Genomic DNA, 22,517 nt, shown 5'->3' on the forward strand with positions numbered 1-22,517 from the left:
AAAATACAGTATATTTTGATAAACATCACAGGATGCTTTATTTCAACATGAAATCATGTATGCATGGTCCTGAGAACAAGAAATTGCCAGAAAATACTTAGTGATCACCTTGATGCTGATTAGGTCCTAGGTTTGGGTATACACATAAAGTGAAAATGAAAAGTACTATTGTCTCATTAATCTATTATGGTTTCCATTAGTACATAAATTTGTACATAATAAGTCCACATTGCTGTTTCCTTATAAATTCTATTGCTATGATTTTAAGCTACCTTCATAAAATTTTCGAAATATTTCAAAACCTTTCATGTATTTTATTTGGTACTGTGATGTGGTAAGGATCTCTGGAAGCATATCTGTCACAAATCACAACTACACAATGGCTTAATTTAATTTCTATTTCATCTAGCACAGCTATATTTTGTACCATGTCAACACAATATAAATTTTAAAGTGTATAATATTATATGATAGGTTAGACACAAATGGATTGTAAGTAAAGTCAAAACCCTCTGCCACTACAAAACATTACAATATGTGTATTTGTTAATACTGTAACATACATTGTCTAGGTTTTCTACATTATTGTGCTATACTGTTTCTCTTTGTCAACTACTTTAATCAAGGAGGTTTAAACCTCCTTGCTTTAATTTAGAACATTACTTCATGCATTACCAGTATAAAGTCTAACAGTGTGCTGCCTACTTGTGCAACCAAGGGAGTAAAGAGCATATTGTTTTTGGAGGAAATCACTGTGCAAAATGTTTAAAAATTACATTAAGCAGAGTTAGGATGTTTCAAAGGTAGGCCAGAAACAACAATTGTGGAGAGAGAGAAAACGAGAAGACATTAAATTTTGGCAGGTCGTTAACCCTTGATTATCGTTGACCAATCAGAAGGCTTCATTCAATATTCCTTATGACACCGTAATGTCACAAATAGAGTCAAAACCGGGTATTTATTCATCCCAATCCATACATTAAACAACCCAATAATCACCCGCATATGACCTCGGGTGACCCAAAAAGGTAGGCCAGAAACAACCATTGTGAAGAGAGAAAACATGAAAACATTAAGTTTTGGCAGGTCGTTAACCCTTAATTATAACATGTTAAATAATGCCTGGAGATCTAGAAATCCTTTCATTGTACAATATACACCAGAGTTTTCCCCACATCAACAGATTTCCCATTTTCAGACACAGAGACATTTTGAGTTTCCAGGTTCACGTTGAAGACAGAAGACTCGGGGATGGCAGTTTTCCCCAGCTCTGGTTGGTTGAAAACAGGGATAGTTCTGGGCCCCACAAGAGGGTCATCGTATCGCATCAGCTTGACTTGAGTGGTATCTGTGTTGGTGGAAATGTTACATTATTATTACAATACACAAGCACCTAGTCAATATAGAGTATGAATGTACATATATCATGTCGCGACTGCTTTATAAATCATAGATTGTGGCAAAATATGTCTGTACTCAAAATGACCTTTTCGGTAATTATGCAACAACCCCAGCAAGAAGTTGCAGCAAGTCGACAAGTTGCTACAAGTGAGATTTATTAGCATGAGATAGCCTTTCATAAAATGAAATAGAAATTCATAAAATAATAAAAATGTTGTAAATATTACATATGAACCTAGTGCTGTAAAAAAATTGAACATCAAAGAATGTTCCATTGCAAAATGGGGTACCGGTAAACTTTCTTTAATTTACTCCTTGGTCTGATTTGACATTTTCAGAAAATGTCACCATGAAATAATATTAATAAAAAAGATTTGCCCTTACTAATGTTCTAATGTATATCACCTGAAGATACTCACCTTTGATACCCCTCTCCATGCGCATGATGCGTCCCAGCACCTTGTCGGTGGTGTCCCCCTGACGGACAGTCAGGGTCCAGGAGAAATGACCGCTGGAATGCTGAGGGTTCACAAACAGCACTTCTACCCCAGGCTGTAGGAACAGGAGATACATTCATGATTTCACTGCTTGTAATAGAGTTCCTACATTGTACATATGTTGGTGAAGGTTAGACATCCAGGTAAAACCTGCACTTTTCCTCTGGTCTCTTAGTGTCACTGACGAAAGGTAGTGGATGCTACCTGAAACGTCTGCTTGAGTAACTGCTTTTTTTAGTTCCTACATAGTACGCATTTATTTACTGTAGATTCCTTTATTTTGGTGGTGATTTCACCAAACCTGCTAAAATGCTCTGATTGCTTCAAGTGTCGGAAGACATGGGAGCCAGCCTACATCTAAGTCTAAGTTATTTCACTGTAACAGGAGAGAGGAGGCGTTTTAAGTTTGTGACTTAACAATTATATTACTGTAACAGTAGTACAGTAGGAATACAATGGAAACACTGTATTCATGGTGTCAAAAATTAAACCACTGTGAACATTTCAGGACTCACAGTATCTACAGGAAATGAGAGTTTTTCTGACTGACCTCGACCCAGAGGTTACTGAGAGGCTTGCCAGGACAACACTCCTCCTTCACCTTATCTTCTGCCTCTGTGGAGAACTTCACATCAATGTAGTCCAGCTGGGAGGGGGGGGGGGGGGCAAGGCAAACATTCATTTCAGTGGAATAATGGGGGGAAGTGAGTGGAAGAAAAACAAGAAGCCATAGGTGACAATCCTCCGTGAAGTTTTATATATTTCAACAAAATCCCAAGCGTCAACGCCAGACCTACTGTGCAGACATTATAATTAGGCAACGGTTAATACAATGAGGGCGCGTCACAAGCATAAAACATACAAAGAGCTAAATCCATTACTGCTCCCAGGGCGTGTAAAGATACTGTGCTTCAAGTTCGAAGTTCATTTTAATTACACACACACAATCAGTGTTTCCGCCAGGCGGCCGTCCAGCCGTCCTTTGACGCGAAAAAATGATACCGTGTTTCTTGTAGGACCGAAGGACCAGACATCGATATATATATTTGATTTTCACTCGGCTATTCAAAGATAAACTTGTTAGATATATTTTCAAACATAAGAAAAGTTTATTTGCAGGCATTTATCTCTTGAAATACGACACAAAAAATGTGTCTCATGCACCGCGCACGGCCTCCTCAGCTAGCTGCAAATCCTGCGTCACATGTCCACATTTCGCGTCTCTGATTGGTTGTTGCGTCGGCCGCTGCAGCGCCAGCGGTAAGATTGAGCGAGCCGACGCGCGTGTAAACAACTTTTCTTTGTTAGGATATAAGCGCTAAAACGATATTTTCCACAACCACACATCGATATTCTAGTGAAGAAATATATAGTTTCAAGAATCTTTCGGGTAAATATATATTTCTATTCGTATTTTTTGCATTTTCAGCGTTAGTTTGAGGTACACTTACCCCGGAAGTATACGGACCGCGTGCGTTTCTCGTAGCGTAGCCACGCTTATTTTTTAGTGTTTTTACTGCCCCGAGTTTTACCAATCAAAACAATAAAGAACTCCCGCTAAGGAGAACCCAGTAACATGTCAGATCCCAGCAATTATGTTATTGATCAAAATTATGGATGTGCACGTATTTCAGCCGTATTCGTCCGCGGGAATTCTTGACGCAAACCTACCCCGCGAACAGGAATCAGGACCGCCGGCCTTTATCCGGAAGTTGCCGCCGCATTAAAGTTACCTTTACTTTAACAATTATTTGCCTCTTAGAGTGCGGGAAATGGCGTTTAAGAGGGTTAAAATTTCAAAATTTCCCGGGGGAGCATGCCCCCGGACCCCCCTAGTATAAGCTCGCGCCTTCGGCGCTCGCGGTCGGGCCTTCGGCGCTCGCGGTCGGGCCTTCGGCCGTCTCCTGACGGAAACACTGCACACAATCATTGCATTCACATAAAGATCGGACTATCATGGTCGTGTCTAGTAACAAAGACAGCCCCACCGTCTTACGGTGCCTGTACCTAATTAAGCGCGCCTGGAACAGGCCAAATTCCAGCAACAGTTGCGGTAAGTACCGCGAGTGTTACTACCGCCGGCCAGATAACCAGGATATCTACTTAGAGTACCTCTGCTACCAGACAACTGCCTAAACCTACGGCCTATTCCACAGGATTGTAAAAGTAGGGATGTTTCTAAAATATGCATTTACTTCAATATCAAAACAGCTACGGTAAAAATAAAAAGACGTGCATCATCCCGGACATAATGCCACACCACATGCGAAATTACACAGAAATGCGACGTACGGAAGAATGCGTTTTGGCTGCGAACATCTTCCAAAAAACTTGGCATCTCTTAACCATGGGCAAAGACATCTGGAACCACTTATAAAAACCACCCCGTATCTGCATGAACTTTTACCCCCCCCACTGCTATTCCAAACAACGCGTTTTTCTGGACCATTCCAATTCGCCTCGTAATTGTAGGGGTGCGTCTGCGATATTACATTGACCGCGAAAGCAGCAACGGCAAAAATACACATTCGTGCATCAACACGGGCATGCCCGCAGACGGCGTATAAAATTGCGTGCCGATTACACAAAGAGAACCCAGTGTTTTGACTGCGAACATGAAAAATCAGCCGATCACAACACTCCGTCCGGAGGTCCTGACCTCCTTCACGGAGTAACTAGGTCATCTCACAAACTCGATAGTATCCACTGCAAATCAGAAAGATATAACTCTAGTGCAATACCTCACATGGTACGACTGTTGAACTTGTAAGAAAAAAAAAACGCCCTACTGTAAATTGTTTACCGAGTGGTTTCTAATGCTTGCAAATTGTCTATGTGCATCAAATTCCGAGATTTTGAGATATTGTATAATGTGTCTTCATGAGATCTTTGAAATTTGTTACTCACACACTCACTCACTGTTAAATTTGTGTAATTCAGTTACAGTATAACTACCCTTTTAATATTGTACCCTATACAGTTAATGTTTTTAGTATGAATACCAACTGTTGATAATAAAACCCCCACGCAATTCAGTCTGTGACTGCCATGTGGGAACCATTGTTAGGAGTTTTACATGAAACAAATAAACCAGGATTAATAATCAGTCCTCTGTTTTGGTACTAGTGAGTCAAGCTTTTGTCAAGCATTGATGTTCTGACTTAGGGAGAGGGGACTCCAGTAACCTGAACTTAGTTTGGTGCCTGGATCTTGATGCGGTCTGTTGTGATGAGCATTCTCATTTCAACAATGTACTTTTGAATTGTAAGTATCTGTGAACTTGTATATATAAGAAAAAGATTTAATTTTTTTTCAGTTAGCAACATTGCAATCTTGCACTTAGTCACACATCATTTTAATGATTATTTTAATAGTTTTTCTCAAGAACACAGAATAGCAGGTTAAAAGTTTTAATTCAAAGAGTAATTAGTCCCTGTAGTTGAACAGTACACACCTCTAGTGTGTTGAGCAGGTATTTCATGTTCTCCTCCAGGACAGCCTTCTCATCAAACGGCAGGGTCACATCCATGGCTCTGGTGCCCTGCTTGTCCACATTGGTCTTTTAGAGAAAAAAAATAGTTACAAAAGACATTAACATTTAGTGGGAAATGCAAAACAGTTTGAGGTCTTCCCGTGACCAAGGACTGTGTATAATGTCCTTGCTGTGACTTTGCAATAATACATCTTTTTCGAGATTACATAACATTGTACTTACATGTAATTATCATAGGCACAGCAGGATAAAAATACATCACACATTTACATGAACTGTAAAATTTGTACAGTTCACAGTATAAATTAATTGTTTCATTCTACAAACATAAACTGACCTTGACCATGGCAACAAAGGGCATGACTTTCTTCTTCATGTACTTCTTCAACTCCTCCAACCCTCCCAGTGCCTTGGCAATGTCCTTGTTCTCAGGGAAGCTGTTGTTGTTCTCCTGCAGAAGTATTGAAGAAAGTGGAAACATAACTTTTTCCAAATACACATTCTTGTCTAGCAAACAAAATGAGTTTAAGATCATTAAAATTGTGCTACATTGTAGAATTGTAACGTAGTTAAGATACCCCGGCTTCAAATTGTGAAGAAAATGAAATTTGGGAGAAAAAGATACCACAGCTTGCATTAAGGTAATTATAAGATACTAGTAAAAGAATAAAGGTTCATGTAAGTAATCACATTGCAGGAAAAAGAAATGAATCCAAAGTATTTCATGCATAGAAATAATCACATTGAGATGAAGCATCTCTCCTAAACATTTCCAGACATATACTAGATAGATTACATACTTATGATATCTTATATCTTTCTATTGTCAGCATTGGACTGTAGATATAAATCTTTCTGTGACTGAACTCTGAACTTTGAACTGACCTCGTACATCTTCCTGAGGGTCATGAGGGTCAGGTGTTGCCAGGTGGGGAAGGTCTTAGCGACCCAGATGGTCATGTGTGTGGGGCGCTGAGCGGGCGGCTGGCTGGAACCCTTCTGTTGGGGACAGGGGGAAAACATTTGATGTTCCAGGTGTTGGACCATGATGGAAGTTAACATGGTACAATTTACTTTTGAAGACATTGTAACATATTGAGTATTGTTAAAATACTTACGTAAAACTTGAACAGACACTGCATGAAATTTGAAAAATCAGTAATTACACATAAATTCAATTGATATCTTCCATTTCAATGTTTGTCTACATATTTTCATAAGTTATGAGAAAGATAAGATACAATAAAGAGGAGAGCATGTTCTTACAACTGGCATGCCAATGCTGACATAGAAGGCATCTAAAAAGTTCAAAAGATTCTTGTGTATACAATAGGTACAGTTTCTTTATCTTTTCATATGTTACGAGAAAGATAAGATACAATAAAGAGGAGAGCATGTTCTTACAACTGGCATGCCAAAGTTGACATAGAAGGCATCTAAAAAGTTCAAAAGATTCTTGTGTATACATATAGAATACAACACGGGGTATTCCGTATCGCCCGAGGTATCGGCCCGACCGCGGGTCGGATCGCCCGACGGCCGCAGGCCGGAGGGCGATCCGACTCGCGGGAGGGCCGGGACCGAGGGCGATGCGGAATACACCGTGTTGTATTTTATTTATATCATACCCACCCAAGAAAACGCGCCTTTCAATGCGAGATGAGCCAAAAGTTGGTGCCACTGAACCCTAAACTGAACCCTAAACTGCAACAACATCAATTCCAACGTGCGGATTCTGTATTCGAATTTTCGAAAGGGGCACACGCGGTTAGGGCAAAACGCGTTCGAATCGTTTTATGGAAGCCAGGGAAGCGTTCGATAATGGGTTCCGCACCGGGCCGTACCGTAAAGTACGGCCCGGTCCGGAACCCGTTATCGAACGTTATCGCGGCCCGGGTATGATATAAAAGTTGGTACAGTTTGGTCCATTTCGACTTCATCAAATTTTCCCCTGAAACGCGCTGCTTACCTTGCCCTTTGGTTCCGAGAAGTTCTTGAGCCGGAGGCGGAAGTCGTGTGCGACGTCCATCAGGTAGTCCAGCGCCTCGTTCATCACCTCGTCTACTAGACCTGCCTGGGGCCAGGCCGCCAGCATGATGGACTCTTTCTGAAGGGGATGGTTTGAAAAAGATAGTTTGATAAATTATAGGGTTACACTTCCAGCCATGAAAAAATTATTGATTCAATTTTACCTCATATTTACATTTGCCTTCGTAGAAGGAAAACATTGTTTTTGCTTTTTCTTCTTCCTCTTCTTCTTCTCCAAATGAATAACATCAATGACCTGAACCAGATGTCTGTCACCATGGTAACTGGTGTAGGATTACATTATGTTGCAATATTATAGCAGGAGGGATTTAGACTCCTGTCACCATATAGTATATGAATGTGTTTGAGTAAGAATTAACAGTCTGAGAGCAGGCCGTATGCGAAGGTAAACATTATGCATTTTTGCAAATGTGTTTGAGTAAGAATTAACAGTCTGAGAGCAGACCACATGCTAAGGTAAACATTAAAAATATCTTTTCTTTCTAAATATATCTTTTTATTTCCCCCTTAAGTTCTCACCTTTCCCAGCAGCCCCCAGATGTGTTCACAGAGATGAGGACAGATGGGTGCCAGTACCAGGGTCTGCACCTCGATAAACCTGAACACCAGATCACGGTGCATGCCTTCTGTCGCTATCTCCTTGTACTTACTTAGCGCAGCCTGGGGGAAAATAAAGTGTCAACAATGCTACCGCACTGAAAGCTTTTTTCCTTTTTTTTTTCATTACATATTTCTTTATTTGGCTTTCATATGAGCCATTTGTATGCATTGTCTTCTCGTATCCTGATTGACCTAACATTTCATAGAAAATCTAGGCAAATTAGAGACATTATCACTTTAATCCAAACATGGAATAACTGTCTTTCTGCATTGGTAACTTCTTGAAATAAGATGTGGTCCTTCAAGGATAAAACATAGCCGTTATGGTCTACTTTTCTTCTATAAGTACATGTACAGTAATACATTAAGCTAGATGAAAAGTCATACCTGGAACTCATAGAAGCCAGTTTTGACAGCCTCCTTGAACATCATCCTGTCATACCTGGTAGCAGTTTCTAGGATACCTTTGTTCATTGCACTGGGGAGAAACAAAGAAGGAGATTGTTTTTAAGTACAACAAGTAAAATCTGAGATTTTATACCTCCGGGCTTTTTATTGTATATTTTCATATAGGTTTTAAACAAAGAATTTATAGAGACCGGACACCCCTCTGTGTGAGGGGTCATATACGTGGACCAGACCGAGAATAGCTTAAACACGCCAAAGGTCAACGGTTGCAACCACTTTCACGCTCAAAGTGGTGTTTTGGGGCCACCAAAAGGCACCATTTTCACGCCCGAAAACACATATACAATAACAACAAAAGAACGTGCATCATCTGCAGCCCAATAGCAAAACATATACCGAGTCTCAAAAGAATCCGTCCACCCAAACGCGAGAAACAGCTGCGAACATAGAAATCTAAATCTCTCACAAAACCCTTCCGCAGAAGGATGTCTCCTCCCCCGGAGGTAACAAGATTAAGAACATTCAGTTTCAGGAAAGAAGAAGCTGCAGGGTTCACATGTGTGACTGTGTACTAACCTGACAAAGGCCCTATCAGACCAGTTAGTGGGTGGACCCCCCCTCAGGGTGTCTTTACTGGCGAGCATCTCCTTCACCCACTCCAGCCACGTGTACAGACGCAGGATCCCGGCATCGGCCATCCTCTCCACAAAGTTAGCATCCTCCACGGTGTCACCGGCATCAGCCAGCGCCAGACGCATGCCTGCAGACAAGCATGATCATTGTACTATTGACTTAGAATTAAATAAAATGGTTGAAAAAAAATTAATGAGATAAAGACAGTCTGTTTGCCTGTGTGTAAGGTGTTCAGCACCAAGGACAGACATGTTTGCATGCTTGGGCAAGGTGTTCAGCACCAAGGACAGACATGTTTGCATGTTCGTGCAAGGTGTTCAGCACCAAGGACAGGTCTGTTTGCCTGTGTGTGGAAGGTGTTCAGCACCAAGGACAGGCATGTTTTCATGTTTGCGCAAGGTGTTCAGCACTAAGGACAGACATGTTTGCATGTTTGCGCAAGGTGTTCAGCACCAAGGACAGACATGTTTGCATGCTTGTGCAAGGTGGTCAGCACCAAGGACAGGTATGTTTGCATGTGGATGGTGTTCAGCACCAAGGACAGGTATGTTTCCATGTTTGTGCAAGGTGTTCAGCACCAAGGACAGGTATGTTTGCATGTGGATGGTGTTCAGCACCAAGGACAGGTATGTTTGCATGTTTGTGCAAGGTGTTCAGCACCAAGGGCAGTCATGTTTGCATGTTTGTGCAAAGTGTTCAGCACCAAGGACAGGTATGTTTCCATGTTTGTGCAAGGTGTTCAGCACCAAGGACAGGTATGTTTCCATGTTTGTGCAAGGTGTTCAGCACCAAGGACAGACATGTTTGCATGTTTGTACAAGGTGTTCAGCACCAAGGACAGGCATGTTTGCATGTTTGTACAAGGTGTTCAACACCAAGGACAGGTCTGCCCTCTGTGTGGGAGGTGTCTTGTTGTCTATTGTATATGTAGTCTGGCTAAGACACATAAAGCAATCAATTTAAAAATTGTGACATACAATGTACATCATGCCAGGAAGACTATCAATATTTCTGCCCTTTCTCAAAAGCATGAAATCCAGAAAAATTTTCCATTTACCATCTGCAGAGAACTTCTCGATGGCACCAGACAGGGTCAGGAAGTTTCCAGTGGACTTGGACATCTGGAAAAAGAGACAAATTTTCTATTTTTCTGTGAAGATCAGAACAAAAAAAGACACATTGTGGTGCTTTTGATTCTCAATATTTTAATGTTTTTACTTTATTTTGCTGAGTAAAAACAATTGCAATGGGATGAACACTGTGGAACAAACCTTTTCAGAGTTCAGCAACAGATGTCCATTGGCTCTTATACCTTGTGGCCACTTGTTTTTGCTGTTCAAATAAAAAAAAAATGGGGTTAAACGTATACATGGAGCAGATATAATATTAAATTTGATCTAATTCATATTGTCAGAATGTTTAGACAAGGGACTCTTTACAAGTAAAGGGCCTTAAACTTTGACCTTAGACCACAATACATGAGATTGCAGATGTACACAGCATGTCAGCAGAACGTACTGCGCCTGTGCGAAACCCTGATTTTTCCCGGTTTTTGCTGGGTGTTTGGTCAAAGTTGCATTAGAATTTTTCCCGTTGCAGATTATATCTTTTCCAACACAACATCCTGGTTAAATAAATAAACTTGAAACTTGAAACATTTAGAAACTTCTGTCGGGATGTCAACCTTATATACCAGGGCTCGAAATACTGGGTGCATGTGCACCTTAGTGCACCCAAAATTGGAGTTGTGCACCTAATATTTTTCTATGGGTGCACTGGTGCACCAAAATATTTTTGTAGCAATTTTTAACATTAGAAATGTATAATAGTATACTGGATATTCTTGGTCTCTAAGTATCAGAACAATAATAAAATCTTTGTTGTAGTACTTGTTAAAGATTTTGAAGTTAGCTCCCATTTTAGATTTAAGCTCAGAAGAGGAGCAGTAAGACCTGCAATAAGGTTTAGTTTCAAATGGTGCACCCAAAAAAGTTCTTGTGCACCTAATTTTTTAGGTTGGGTGCACCAGTGCACCTATTCCCAAAAATGAATTTCGAGCCCTGTATACTCGAGTACGACCTTATATGAGACGTTCTTCCAAAGTGGTGTGCACAATACATCACGGGTTTTGCGCAGGTGCAGTACTGTACATTCTGCTGACGTGCTGATGTGCACACAGAACTGTGAGGTGGTTTATACTCGAGGTGTCTACCTGTCTGGCCAGATGGCACAGTGGTTGTACAGGAAGTATGTCAGGTGGTTAGGGACCAGGTCCTTCCCTGACACCCTCAGGTCCACGGGGTACCAGTACTCAAACTCTCTCTTCATCCTGTTGAGTTTGTCCTTGGGAATGTCCGTTTTCGGGAAGGGTGCCGACTTGAAGAACACATAGTCCCACACTTCCCTGGTCATCTGCTCTGGTCTGGACAAGGGTCAAAGGAAAAGCGACAAGTTGAATGTCTTCACTATCACCTGATTGTTCCAGTAGATGGTCCAGATGATGACAATAGTACAAATGTACCTATCATTATATTAGCTTTTTATTTTTATCTACTTGTATACAAGTATTTATTTGTGAATGAGAATTTAAACCTTAATTTAGGGTTATCTGAAAAACCCTAATTTAGGGTTTGTCGGTGAAGGTTAGACATCCAGGTAATAAGATACACCAAAAAGCAGTTACTCAGGCAACTGGATATGGTTTTGGAAACGGCCAGACGTTTCGGTACCATCCACTACCTTTCGTCAGAGACACTAAGAGACTGCAGGAGAAATGCAGGTTTATAAGCACGAATTATTGATTGATATGCAAATAATTTAGGGTTATTTGAAAAAAAAAACCTAACGTAGGGTTATTTCAGAAACCCTAATTCAGGGTTATTTTGGAATTTAAGAAACCCTAATTTAGGGATTTTTGAGAAACCTTAATTTAGGTAGTTGCCAGGCAAGGTGAGTGCTGCATGCAAAGGTCATCTTAGCAGAAGGAATATCAGGGTCTGTCTACTGCCATAGCAAAATGCAACTGATCATGAAATGCTTGATTGTGCCAACTTCAACTGGCGTAGAGAAATACATGTGATGTGCCAACCTAGCATGCTAGACGAGACTAACACTGTGTGAATCTTCATTCCTAACATTCCATGTATATCTGACAGGGCTCGAAATTCATTTTTGGGAATAGGTGCACTGGTGCACCCAACCTAAAAAATTGGGTGCACAAAAAAATTGTTGGGTGCACCATATAAAACAAAACCTAATTACAGATCTTACTGCTCCTCTTCTGAGGTTGAAATGGGAACTTCAAAATCTTAAACAAGTACTACAATGTACATCAAAGATTTTATTATTTTTTTACACTTAGATGCCAAGAATATCCTGCATAATATTATACTTTGATATGTACAAAAATACCTACAAAAATATTTGGGTGCACTGGTGCACCCACAGAAAAAAATTGGGTGCACAGCTCCAAATTTGGGTGCAGTAAGGTGCACATGCACCCAGTATTTCAAGCCCTGTCTGATGTAGTGGAAACTGTTATTACCTGATTCCCAGTGGTCCAGGTTTGGAGCCATTGAAGGTTCCTCCCTGCAGTAGATGTGCCACTGTGTAGTAGGCCATGTAGATGGTGGAGTCAGACAGGGACTCTACAAGGTACTGCTCATCCCACGGCATCTTTGTACCTTTTCATGTGGTGAAATATATTTTAGAACATCATGCATTCACCATCAGCCTATAAATAGCACTTGATCAACATAATCAATGAATAGTACAAGCAATATTTGAATAAACATAATACATTACATAAACATAATACATATAAACAATAGGGCCTATTGCTTTAATTGACCACAACTCTTGAAATTGTGACCAAGGCATTTCAAGAAATGTACATTTTGTAATTAATACCTGTAAATACAGACATCCACCACATGTTTGTACAGCTTGTATCTAGAGGCCTATAAAATTTTAACATATTTGTAAATCAAATGTCAACTTTTAACTTCCTAGCCATTTTATTTTATTGTTGTAAATGCCTACCAATTCAGACCTCGTGTCTGCAAGAAGGTGTATGAATAAAGTTTCCAAAGTTTATCATTGTTATAATTTATACATGACATTGTGTAGTACAGTACATGCACTCACCCAGTCCATAGGACCTGGAGCAGGCATGCTCATGGAGCCAGTCAAGTGTTGCCTCAAAGTTTTTCCTCACATCATCTGTATACCTGAAATAAACATGATATACAATTTTGATCCCCATGGACCATTGCCTCAAGCATACCAAAATGATAAGAAAAACATGAAGGAACAGAGTGAAAAAGCACTCCCAAGGATTGTCTCAGAAAAAGTATTCTGGACTGTGTTCACTCACGTGTCAATCTGCTCCAGTGCTGTAGCTGTTTGTTTCTTCCATCCCTCTTCACCATAATCAAGATACCTAAAACATAGCATGTGACCAAGTGACTGAGGTCAGTTTGAAGAACTGAAAGACTATCATCTAAATTATCGGTATCATTAAATTTAGACCAACTGACAAACAACATTACCCGTCCCCCCCCCCCAGTTGTCAATTCAACCACTTCTGTACCATGAATTTATCCTTACCACGAACAAGTAATTTGCAAACTTTCTTTTTCCTGCACCTGCCACCACTGCAAACATACAGTTCCACGAACATGTCATTTTTCTCAGACCACAAACTTTTTGCTACAGCGAATATAAAGTGATTTACAGTACCCCATTCAGAGCACTCCGAACAAAACCAGGTTTTGACAGTAAAAAGACTGCAGACTCACCACTGGTCACACAGGGCCACCACACACTCATCCCCAGACCTGGACATGACTTGTTTCTCTGGTTCCATGTACACTACAGCCTCCCTCTGTCCACAGATAACATTTGTCAGAAGGCAAGTCTTTGTGCAAGAAGGTGCTGAGTGACAACATTTGCTGCACTTTGAAATTCCATGAGTTCCAAGTTCTTTTACACCATGTAGTCACACAGCAAGAATATCTGTGAGCTGAAAATAACATTTTTGGCTAGGATATGGCTAATGTGCTCTCGATCGCTGCACAATTTACAGGGATTGGCCATTGTTAGCAGGTCACCAATCACCATCCAATGTCATAGGGTAGATGTTCAGTTGTAAGCTCATACCTCTAGCTCTGGCAGTTTTGAAATTCATCAACTTTCTGGCAATGAACAAATTAGGCCAAAGATTGTTGTCAGTGTATAATGTCAGCTTTATGAAGTGATGTAAATTAACCCTTGTCCTGCGGAGCACAACAATTGTTGTTCTCCACATACAGTACCATCTATATAACACCCTATATACATGTATGCGTTGCACGAGAAAAATACCCCCAAACCGGTACAGTATTTCTCGTGCAACGCATCACACCGCAGCGAAACGCAACGAATGCAAAAGTAACTATGCCACTGCAGAGAAAAAAAATTTGGGCGTCTATGATCTAATTAAGACATGAAATTATTGCAAAATATTGTGCCAGGAATGCCAGCAGGACAAGGGTTAAAGTTCTATTAACAATTATTTATGAAATGTTCATTTTTATTTAACATTCAAACATGGTAACTGCTATCAAACCTTTTACCAAAGGTGTTGGTAGAAACATAAGACCAAGACTTAGAATTCTGACTCGGCATTCTTACCTTGTCAACCATTTTCTTCTTGACATCCTGCTTGATATCTTGGATCTTCTTGCCCTTGTATTCTCCTACCTGCATCACCTGCATTACATGGTAAATGTTTGTGACTACCGGTAGTAAATACTGTAAATTTTCTAATGTAACATCTCCAAAGAAAAATCATGACACTGAGAATAGTTATTTTTACAATATTACAGAAGTGTTTCAACTGCATATTTAAAAGACCACCTTGCTCCTCCTACCGCATAATCAAGTCCATGCAAAAAGTAATGAAGCTATAGTAAATGTCATGTACAGTGAAGGAACAAATTCTAGGTATGGAGTAGTGGGCAGTTCTTGTGAGAACTGGTGTTCCTCAAGGAATAATCCTTGGACCATTACTGTTCCTTCCTACAGCATGAAACTTACAAAACTGAATTACAGTTACATATACAGAGTACATACAATTCAATATACCAAGTCTACATGTAGTTTTCATCTTCCTAAGCCTTACCCCTTCATAGAAGCCCTTCAGGTAGACTTTTTCTTTAGCCTCGGCCAGTTTGTCCTTGTCATTTTGACTCTGGATCTTTAGTTGGTCACAAACGGTCACTGCAGACAGGTTACCAAACCCTGGGACCTCGATGATTGGTACCTGAAACAGAGAGTTGTTCACATGATATGTTTTACAGTTAAGTTCATTGAAGTTGAACAAGTTAGGTAGTTAAAATGGGGATGATAGGGTAGAGAAATTAGTACTGTACAAAAATTAAAAGACTGGGAACCCAGAAATTAAATACTACATGTAGTAGATGTAACAGTTACATGTACATGCAGAGGTACGATGTCTTTTCAAAAATAGAGGAGTAAAACTTTTTAAAATTGTACTGATTCCATTGTCTTCAAAAGCAAATACCAGTACCATCATTGTTATTGACTACAGACAACAAATGTGTTTTCTAAAAGTCATTGCTCTTAAAAGATTCTTATGATATATACCATCAAGTACTTACTGGGTCATAGGGCAGAACCATTTCATCTGTCACCTGAAACTTCTCTCTCATTGGCTGTGGAAACAGTAATCCAATTAACATTGCAGAGAAGGGTAGAATATTGTGTACAGCATCAATCAATACATCAGGTCACAGAGAGCAATAGTGGATATTATGTTACAATGGGTGCACCATCTAGTGATTTGCAGGAATGCTGCACAGGGTACTAAGTACTCTAGATCTACTAACCAAGGTTCAGCCCATGCAGTATACATGTAAGAAGGACTTCTATGTACATTGTAACGAAAGTGCAAAACAGCCTTCTCAACTGTTATCCAGGTCACGACCCTCTTACAGATCAAAACCTCTCGGCCGCTCTTCACACTTATATTTCATCAACGAACCATTTCTAACTTTTAGTCCTTCCATCTATTCCTACAACACTGTAAATATTGAAATATTATATATTTGAATGACCTCTGGCCTCCTACCATACTGAGTTATATTGTTACTTTTTTATACTGTCATTAGCCTAGGTTATGGATTATAAGTATAAGAGATTTCTGTGATTTGTGACTTTATTGTATTATGATGTGTGTATGTTTATGTATGTATGTATTTCATAATGTGGGGCCCGACATCAGCTCAGCTGCCAGGGCTTCCACTGTATTGCAGTGTTAGCAATTTAAATAAATGAATAAACATCTTGTAACTTTTGATGTTGTAAACATCAATTTCTTAAAAGCATTTTTAAAGTGTACCTTTTTCTTCTTGAGGTCCCTCAGGGCAGCAAAGTCATCAGGAGCGTCTGAAGGCACACTGGTGACCACGCCTGTTCCTTTGTCCTCTTTGATGTTGAGCATGGGGAGGGTGTAGATCTTGTCGTAGCTGGTCAGGGGCGCTTTCAGGGCCACACCCATGATATCCTGGGAAGGAGAACAAGGGGTGCCTCAACTTATTGTACTGTCAAACTTGCCAAAGCAACCACCTCTATACCCTGGAAGCCAGAACTCGTTTTCCGGGCCGCAAGAGCCCTTCGCCCGCTGGTGTAAATTAGCGCTACGGGGGAGTCTAGACCGGGGGGAGTTTGGCTGGCCCTACAACGAAACCTCCCCACGGGCTCAATTCCACCGCAGCGGTAATTGAGGTCTGCGGGCGAAGGGCTTCTGGCTGCCGAAAGAAACGGCTAGCGGCCCGTAAACTTGGCTGCCACCCAGGGAACCACTTCTATAAGCCAGCCATCTGGCCATAATGACAGCTTTTTTCAATCCCGATTTTTCCCCTTAGATGCATTAAGGGACTTGCCTAAGCAATGGGGCAGTCTTTCTGTATCTATGTCAATGACTTGTCACCACTTGCTCTTTGTATAAGAAGACCACTTGTTTAAGAAGAGCACTTTTCTTTAGTCCCATGGGTGGTCGTCTTAGACAAGTTTGACTGCATCTAGAGGCAACACATAAAAATTTGGCTGAAATTTGTCATCAGCCCTTAAGTTTTCCTGCTGCCATAAATACTTAGGCAGGCTTGATAAATGATATATGATAATTGATAAATGATAAATGATATTTGACATATGATAAATGCATGTCGGGTGATTTAAACCAGGATTGAGCTTCCAACAAGTTGTGTGAAACAGCACAACATTCCGGCCTTCAATTCCAAAAGAATACCAACCTGCCCGACTAGCTCCACCAGCGTTTCGTACTTCCCATCATCCTTTGTGAACCCCTGGTACGCCATGTTGCGCGCCGCCCTCCTGGTGCTGATGAACACCTCGCCCCAGACGGTCTGGAACGCCACGTACGGCATGTCGGGACGGACCCAGCAGTTGGTCTGCCCGTACATGGTCTCAGGACGCAGGGTTGCCGCAACAAGGAAGATGGGCTTTCCTTTCAAACCACTAAACAAAACAGAACACCAAGGACCAACTTAGCTGAGGGGCTTTCTTCAATCGTCATTCAGATAATTGGTAGATAACACAGTCATCAAGTACCAGAGTTATCAATCAAGGATTGAGGTGTTCAAAAACTCATTCTTTAAACTATCGCAGTGTGGAACTCACTGTCACCAAGTACAGTACAAGTACAGTACGACATTAGATAGCTTTAAACAATGTATAGAGTTGGATGTTGAAGGGTTAAGTGTAACAACTTGTTTGGTGTAATGTAGCCAGCTGCCACCATGCCGCATGCCTGCGAAGCTGGTATATTACCCCAAAGGGCGGTTATACCGGCTATACTGATACAGACACAGATCTTCTACTGAGGTGAAGTGTGACGCTTTTTCTGTTGGCTAATTGTACAATGCAGGTTTTCATTGGCTCAAATTTTCAACTTAAGATACCCCTATTGTTATATCCCCAAATACTGTACATAATTAAGATACTGTAACAGTATAAGAAAGAGGAAACACTGAATCAAACAAGCCAGATTACCTAAGCTTTGGTGGATATGGTTCCATCACTTTCATTTTGATAAGTGTGTACTCTTGTGGTCCAACTCCCTGTAACATATATAAAGAGGGAACAATAGGATAGGCTTGCAATGATGCATGGCTCATAGCAATATCAAAACAAGACAAAGTCCTTGACTTGAAAGGGTTCATGAACTTCAAAGTTTAGCCCTCACCTCTCCAGTCTGCCTGTCATGGTCCATACAAGGCTGCTTGTCAAATGGTGAGAAAATTGTGTATCTGAAAAAAAAGAATGTATTGAACCAGTCATCAAACAACCTGGTATTACCTAAAACTTAGCAGACAGTTGTTTTAGTCAACAGATTTTAGGACTGCTTTAAGAATGCTTTAAGAAGTCATAACTGGAATATTTGGACCCATAAAAATTGATTAGTTTGAAACCCTGAAAATGAAGACAATTTCAGACAGAAACACTGGAAAATTAAAAAAAAATTGGACATGAAACTTGATATCAAAGAATGTTTGACAATACATATTATAATGCAAATTCTGTGCTTAAAAGGACTATACCAGTAGTACATGTCTATACCTTATGCCAAGTTATGGCTTTAATGCAGCTACTGGGAAGTTGAAATACTGATAGGTTTGATCGATGAGCAGCAATTTTCCATAACTTTTCCTGACATAGGACTTCTTCTCACCTCTTGCCAAACTTGACCTTGTTCCTGTCCTTGAGTGTGAGGAACTGCCATCGCACAAAGGAGTCGTAGTAAGGGTTGGCATCAGTGGTGATGAAGGTACGTCTCCAGTCCACCTGCAAACCACACAAAACACACAATAAGTTCTTCTTCATTCACAGAAAACATACATTGCATGGAAAATGGTACATTTGGTTTTCTCTTAATGCCCATGATCATGATAATGATCATTCTGGCATACTCATTTTCACCTGAGCGAAGTGAGGAAAGTCGTATAAAGTGCCTTTCTCAATTTAAGGGTAGAAGGTTGGTGACACAGCAGGATTAGAACCCAGGACCTCTTGGTTCTGAACCGAATGCTCTGCTGTTACACCACACGACCACACTACATTTCTAGTAGTACATGTACTGTAAATCTTGAAATTCTTGTGGTAGTGGTGATTTTACTTTCATGATAGACTTTTCACTCCAAATTCATGATGCCACAAATAGGCATTTCCATTGAACATAAACATTACTTCTGTCCTACAGAATTGTTCAACTGTGAACTTAAAAAAAGTGTGAAAACCTCCTGGCCTTTCCACGGCAAAAATAAATGACTCTACAGTACCTTGAGCCCCATCATCTGGAGGTCCTGTTTGGCCAGTGGAGGGAAGTACTCCAGCCAGTACGCAGCGTCGGCAAAGTTCTTAATTTCCTCATCCTTCAGGCCCAGGGACTGCATGATCTGCCACTGGTAGTCAGCCCCACCCGCCTTTGCTGCTGCTTTACTCTGGCAGATAAAGTGAAAAATATTGTCATTCTATAGACATTCCAATTATTTGTTGGTTCTTTGTTTAAGAAAAATGATGCTGAATTGGAGTAGACAAGAGTCTAGCAGGAACGTCTATACTTGATGGTAAATACAGTTTCAAGGAGTGAAATACAGTCAGATTAATATTCTCCTCCCAGCCCTCTCTTTTCATCTCCCTCTTTTGCTTAATTTATTCCTAGTAAGAATAAGAATGTCCAAAAACGGAGGAAATGAGTTGGTGTGGCTTAACTTTAAACACTGATTTTTTAAAACATAAAAGGTAGAAATTCAAAGGTAGAAATTCAATTTTTATGATTGTTCTAAATCAGCAGCATTTTCACTTTTAGCTTGTAAGAATTCTGCCGTTAACATAATGGTGTAGTATTAATGTTACACAGTGGCATCAAAGAACATGAAAGTGGTAGGAATGGTGACTACTGACTTTCTTGCCCTTGGACTTGTCTTTGATGATGGGCTCATTGTCAACAGGAGCCTCCTCCTTAGCCACCGTCTTAGGGAACACTGGAGGATAACCAAACTCTTGGATCTCTCTCTGTAACTTGTCAGCACAGGCCTGAGGATGGAGGGGGGAATCATCAGTCAATAACAGTGATTGGTGGTGGATATAAAACAAAATACATGTACTGTCAATCTTGAAAAGTTCAGTGATCTTATTTTTGCTGTTTTTGCTATACAGTCAAGCTTAATATGTACAATGACTGTCATGCAAGGCCTGCATGACATTGTGACCTTGGGAGTGATACAATTATTTCATGCAATGGAAAGATGCATCCTACTATCACTACTACTACAATGTACTACAGTTGAGTTCCTAAGAGGCCAGATTTACAAAACATTTCTAAGACCTTAGGACAATATCTGCTTACCTTGATTGGCATTCCTGAGCAGTGGAGACCAAATGGCCACAGGCATCTTTTGCCTTGGAGGCGGCGATAACCCATAATGAACTGCATAGGAAAGAAATTTTACATTTAACAGAATTTGCACTAATGTATATGTGGTACAATTGGAATGTGTATACTACCTTCCAATATTTCTTGGGGAATGTTGGTACATTAGTTTAATGATTTTCTTAAGGAAAATTTTATTTCCTTGCCCTACTTTTAGAAAATAGTCTTTACTCACCTCATTCTTGGACAGAGAGAAGGTGTGGCCCAAGTGGAGGCGACCATTCATGTATGGGTAGGGGAAGGTCACAAAAAACTTCTTCCTGAAAGTGAATACCAAAGACCTATGAATCTAGTATGATCATACAAGACTCATACAAATAAGTTATTGAATATAACTGAATTATTTGTACTTTAATAATTACAGGTATACTAAAGAGATTAGTGGCCAAAATGCCCAGCGGCAGCTTTCTGACTACTAGTAGTATTTAGCCCTCAATGTATTAAAAGGGGGCCTGCATGGGGGCGTTCCCGACAATGCTCTACGCTAAATTTTGAGAGCTCTCGTTTACGCTTTATGATAAATTCCAAGTGGCTACAATGCATTTTGTTGAATTAAAACGGCGAATACGCTCTACACAAAATGCGCCAATTACGCCCTACGTTGAATTAGTGCTGCCCGTCTATGCTCTATGCAGAATTGAAACGGCCAATTATGGTCTACGGAAAAGGGCATGTGGGTCCCCATTAAAGGTTGCATCATCAGTGATTACAAAGAGTTCAATGTCTTCTGAAAGTGCAAAAGGTGATCTTACCAAATCTTACCCAGGAGGTTGAAATGATCTTACCCATCGTTTTTCTCTGGAGCGTCCACCTCAAAAACTTTGTCCTCTTCCCAACGTTTCTGAACTTGACGTTCGATCTCTCGCAACGCTTCTACCTTGAAGGTTCCTTTCCTTTCCACTTCGATTTCCTGCAAGTGCATGTTGGATTGTTAGGGTGACGATGAGGTACACTGTACTGAGTGTAACATACTGTCCCTATATGGGTACTGGTCTTTCCACTGTTACCTCTAATTATTACTTACTGTACTGCAGTTTAAATTGCTGCAATTAAAAATACTGCAGTTTAAATTGCTGCAATTAAAAAGATTTAAAAGTAAATAACGCACAACAAAAAGCTCACTTCTGCTACTATTACTGTGAAATTAAGTATCTGTGAATGAAAACGAATTTTTATTATGTCATGGTGGGTTGGGGGTGAAAATCTGAATGAAAGGGGGCAGAGCTTATAACGTTATGTTAATTAACATTGGTTGAAAATCCAAAACTTTATAAATGGTGTGTGGACTGTGGCATAATAATTCTTGCTTTTTACCAATTATGTAGCTATTTAGAATATCTCAACGCAGGAAATCCTTATACTAGTCATGTTTACCTAACATATTCAGATTCATAATATGAAACGAAAATCCTGTTCAGAAGAGCCCGCTTACCATACTGGAAACTTCAATGGGATGGGGAGGGGGGCTTCACCAATACACGGGCTCGGCACTGCGGCAGCCTACTAGACTTCGGATTTCTAGGCTGTCAAATGTGTACTTGGCATCAATCAAGAACGAGATGTGATTCCTTGCTCCAAAGTTGCTCAACAACTGGCAGGAACAAGAAAGAGCTCAAAGTGCTGAAACTCCACGTGAAGTGATGCAAGCACACCCGGCTACTACCAGCACGTTTTGCGGCATTTCTCTCACAGAATTGGGTTGCTTCTAGAGCAAAAAAACAGCTCTAACTGACTTTTGTGAACATAAACCGTACACGGTATCCAATACTAGGCTAATCCTTTGATGCATGTCTTCAAACACTTTAATTATTTCATAAAAATATGTTTACTCTTTAATTTTACGACAGAAGTTGAGCCCCGTACCCAGGGTAGTGAGTGGAGGTCAGGGGGTATTTGATCGACTCGTTCCCAGCCATGCTAG

General features: G+C 40.4%; 1 protein-coding gene across 1 annotated transcript; it reads right to left on the bottom strand.

Annotated features, from left to right (window-relative positions):
• Nucleotides 1–930: 930 nt before the first annotated feature.
• Nucleotides 931–22,061, bottom strand: LOC109487680 (leucine--tRNA ligase, cytoplasmic-like). The gene is made up of 31 exons (XM_019791699.1): nucleotides 22,029–22,061; nucleotides 21,382–21,506; nucleotides 20,772–20,856; nucleotides 20,513–20,593; nucleotides 20,068–20,199; nucleotides 19,443–19,604; nucleotides 18,836–18,948; nucleotides 18,350–18,413; nucleotides 18,157–18,224; nucleotides 17,397–17,622; nucleotides 16,484–16,648; nucleotides 15,744–15,797; nucleotides 15,245–15,385; nucleotides 14,755–14,832; nucleotides 13,881–13,966; nucleotides 13,457–13,522; nucleotides 13,228–13,310; nucleotides 12,626–12,764; nucleotides 11,294–11,503; nucleotides 10,353–10,413; nucleotides 10,139–10,202; nucleotides 9,025–9,208; nucleotides 8,428–8,518; nucleotides 7,960–8,100; nucleotides 7,361–7,498; nucleotides 6,277–6,390; nucleotides 5,729–5,842; nucleotides 5,353–5,457; nucleotides 2,449–2,544; nucleotides 1,821–1,953; nucleotides 931–1,348 (listed from the first exon to the last, which is right to left on the bottom strand). The coding sequence occupies exons 1-31, from the start codon at nucleotides 22,029–22,031 to the stop codon at nucleotides 1,143–1,145; spliced, it is 3,528 nt and encodes a 1,175-aa protein (XP_019647258.1). The 5' UTR covers nucleotides 22,032–22,061; the 3' UTR covers nucleotides 931–1,142.
• Nucleotides 22,062–22,517: the final 456 nt, after the last annotated feature.

This window comes from Branchiostoma belcheri, unplaced genomic scaffold (assembly GCF_001625305.1).
Source record: "Branchiostoma belcheri isolate BF01 breed outbred unplaced genomic scaffold, Haploidv18h27 scaffold9, whole genome shotgun sequence".
Lineage (NCBI taxonomy): Eukaryota > Metazoa > Chordata > Leptocardii > Amphioxiformes > Branchiostomatidae > Branchiostoma > Branchiostoma belcheri.

Excerpts from the sequence above, each read along its gene's own strand:
- LOC109487680 (XM_019791699.1), bottom strand. Across the intron at positions 20,857-21,381 it reads GCTCCAGAGAAAAACGATGG|GAAGAAGTTTTTTGTGACCT; the intron begins GTAAGATCATTT and ends ATTCACTTTCAG. Across the intron at positions 6,391-7,360 it reads TCTCGGAACCAAAGGGCAAG|AAGGGTTCCAGCCAGCCGCC; the intron begins GTAAGCAGCGCG and ends TGTCCCCAACAG.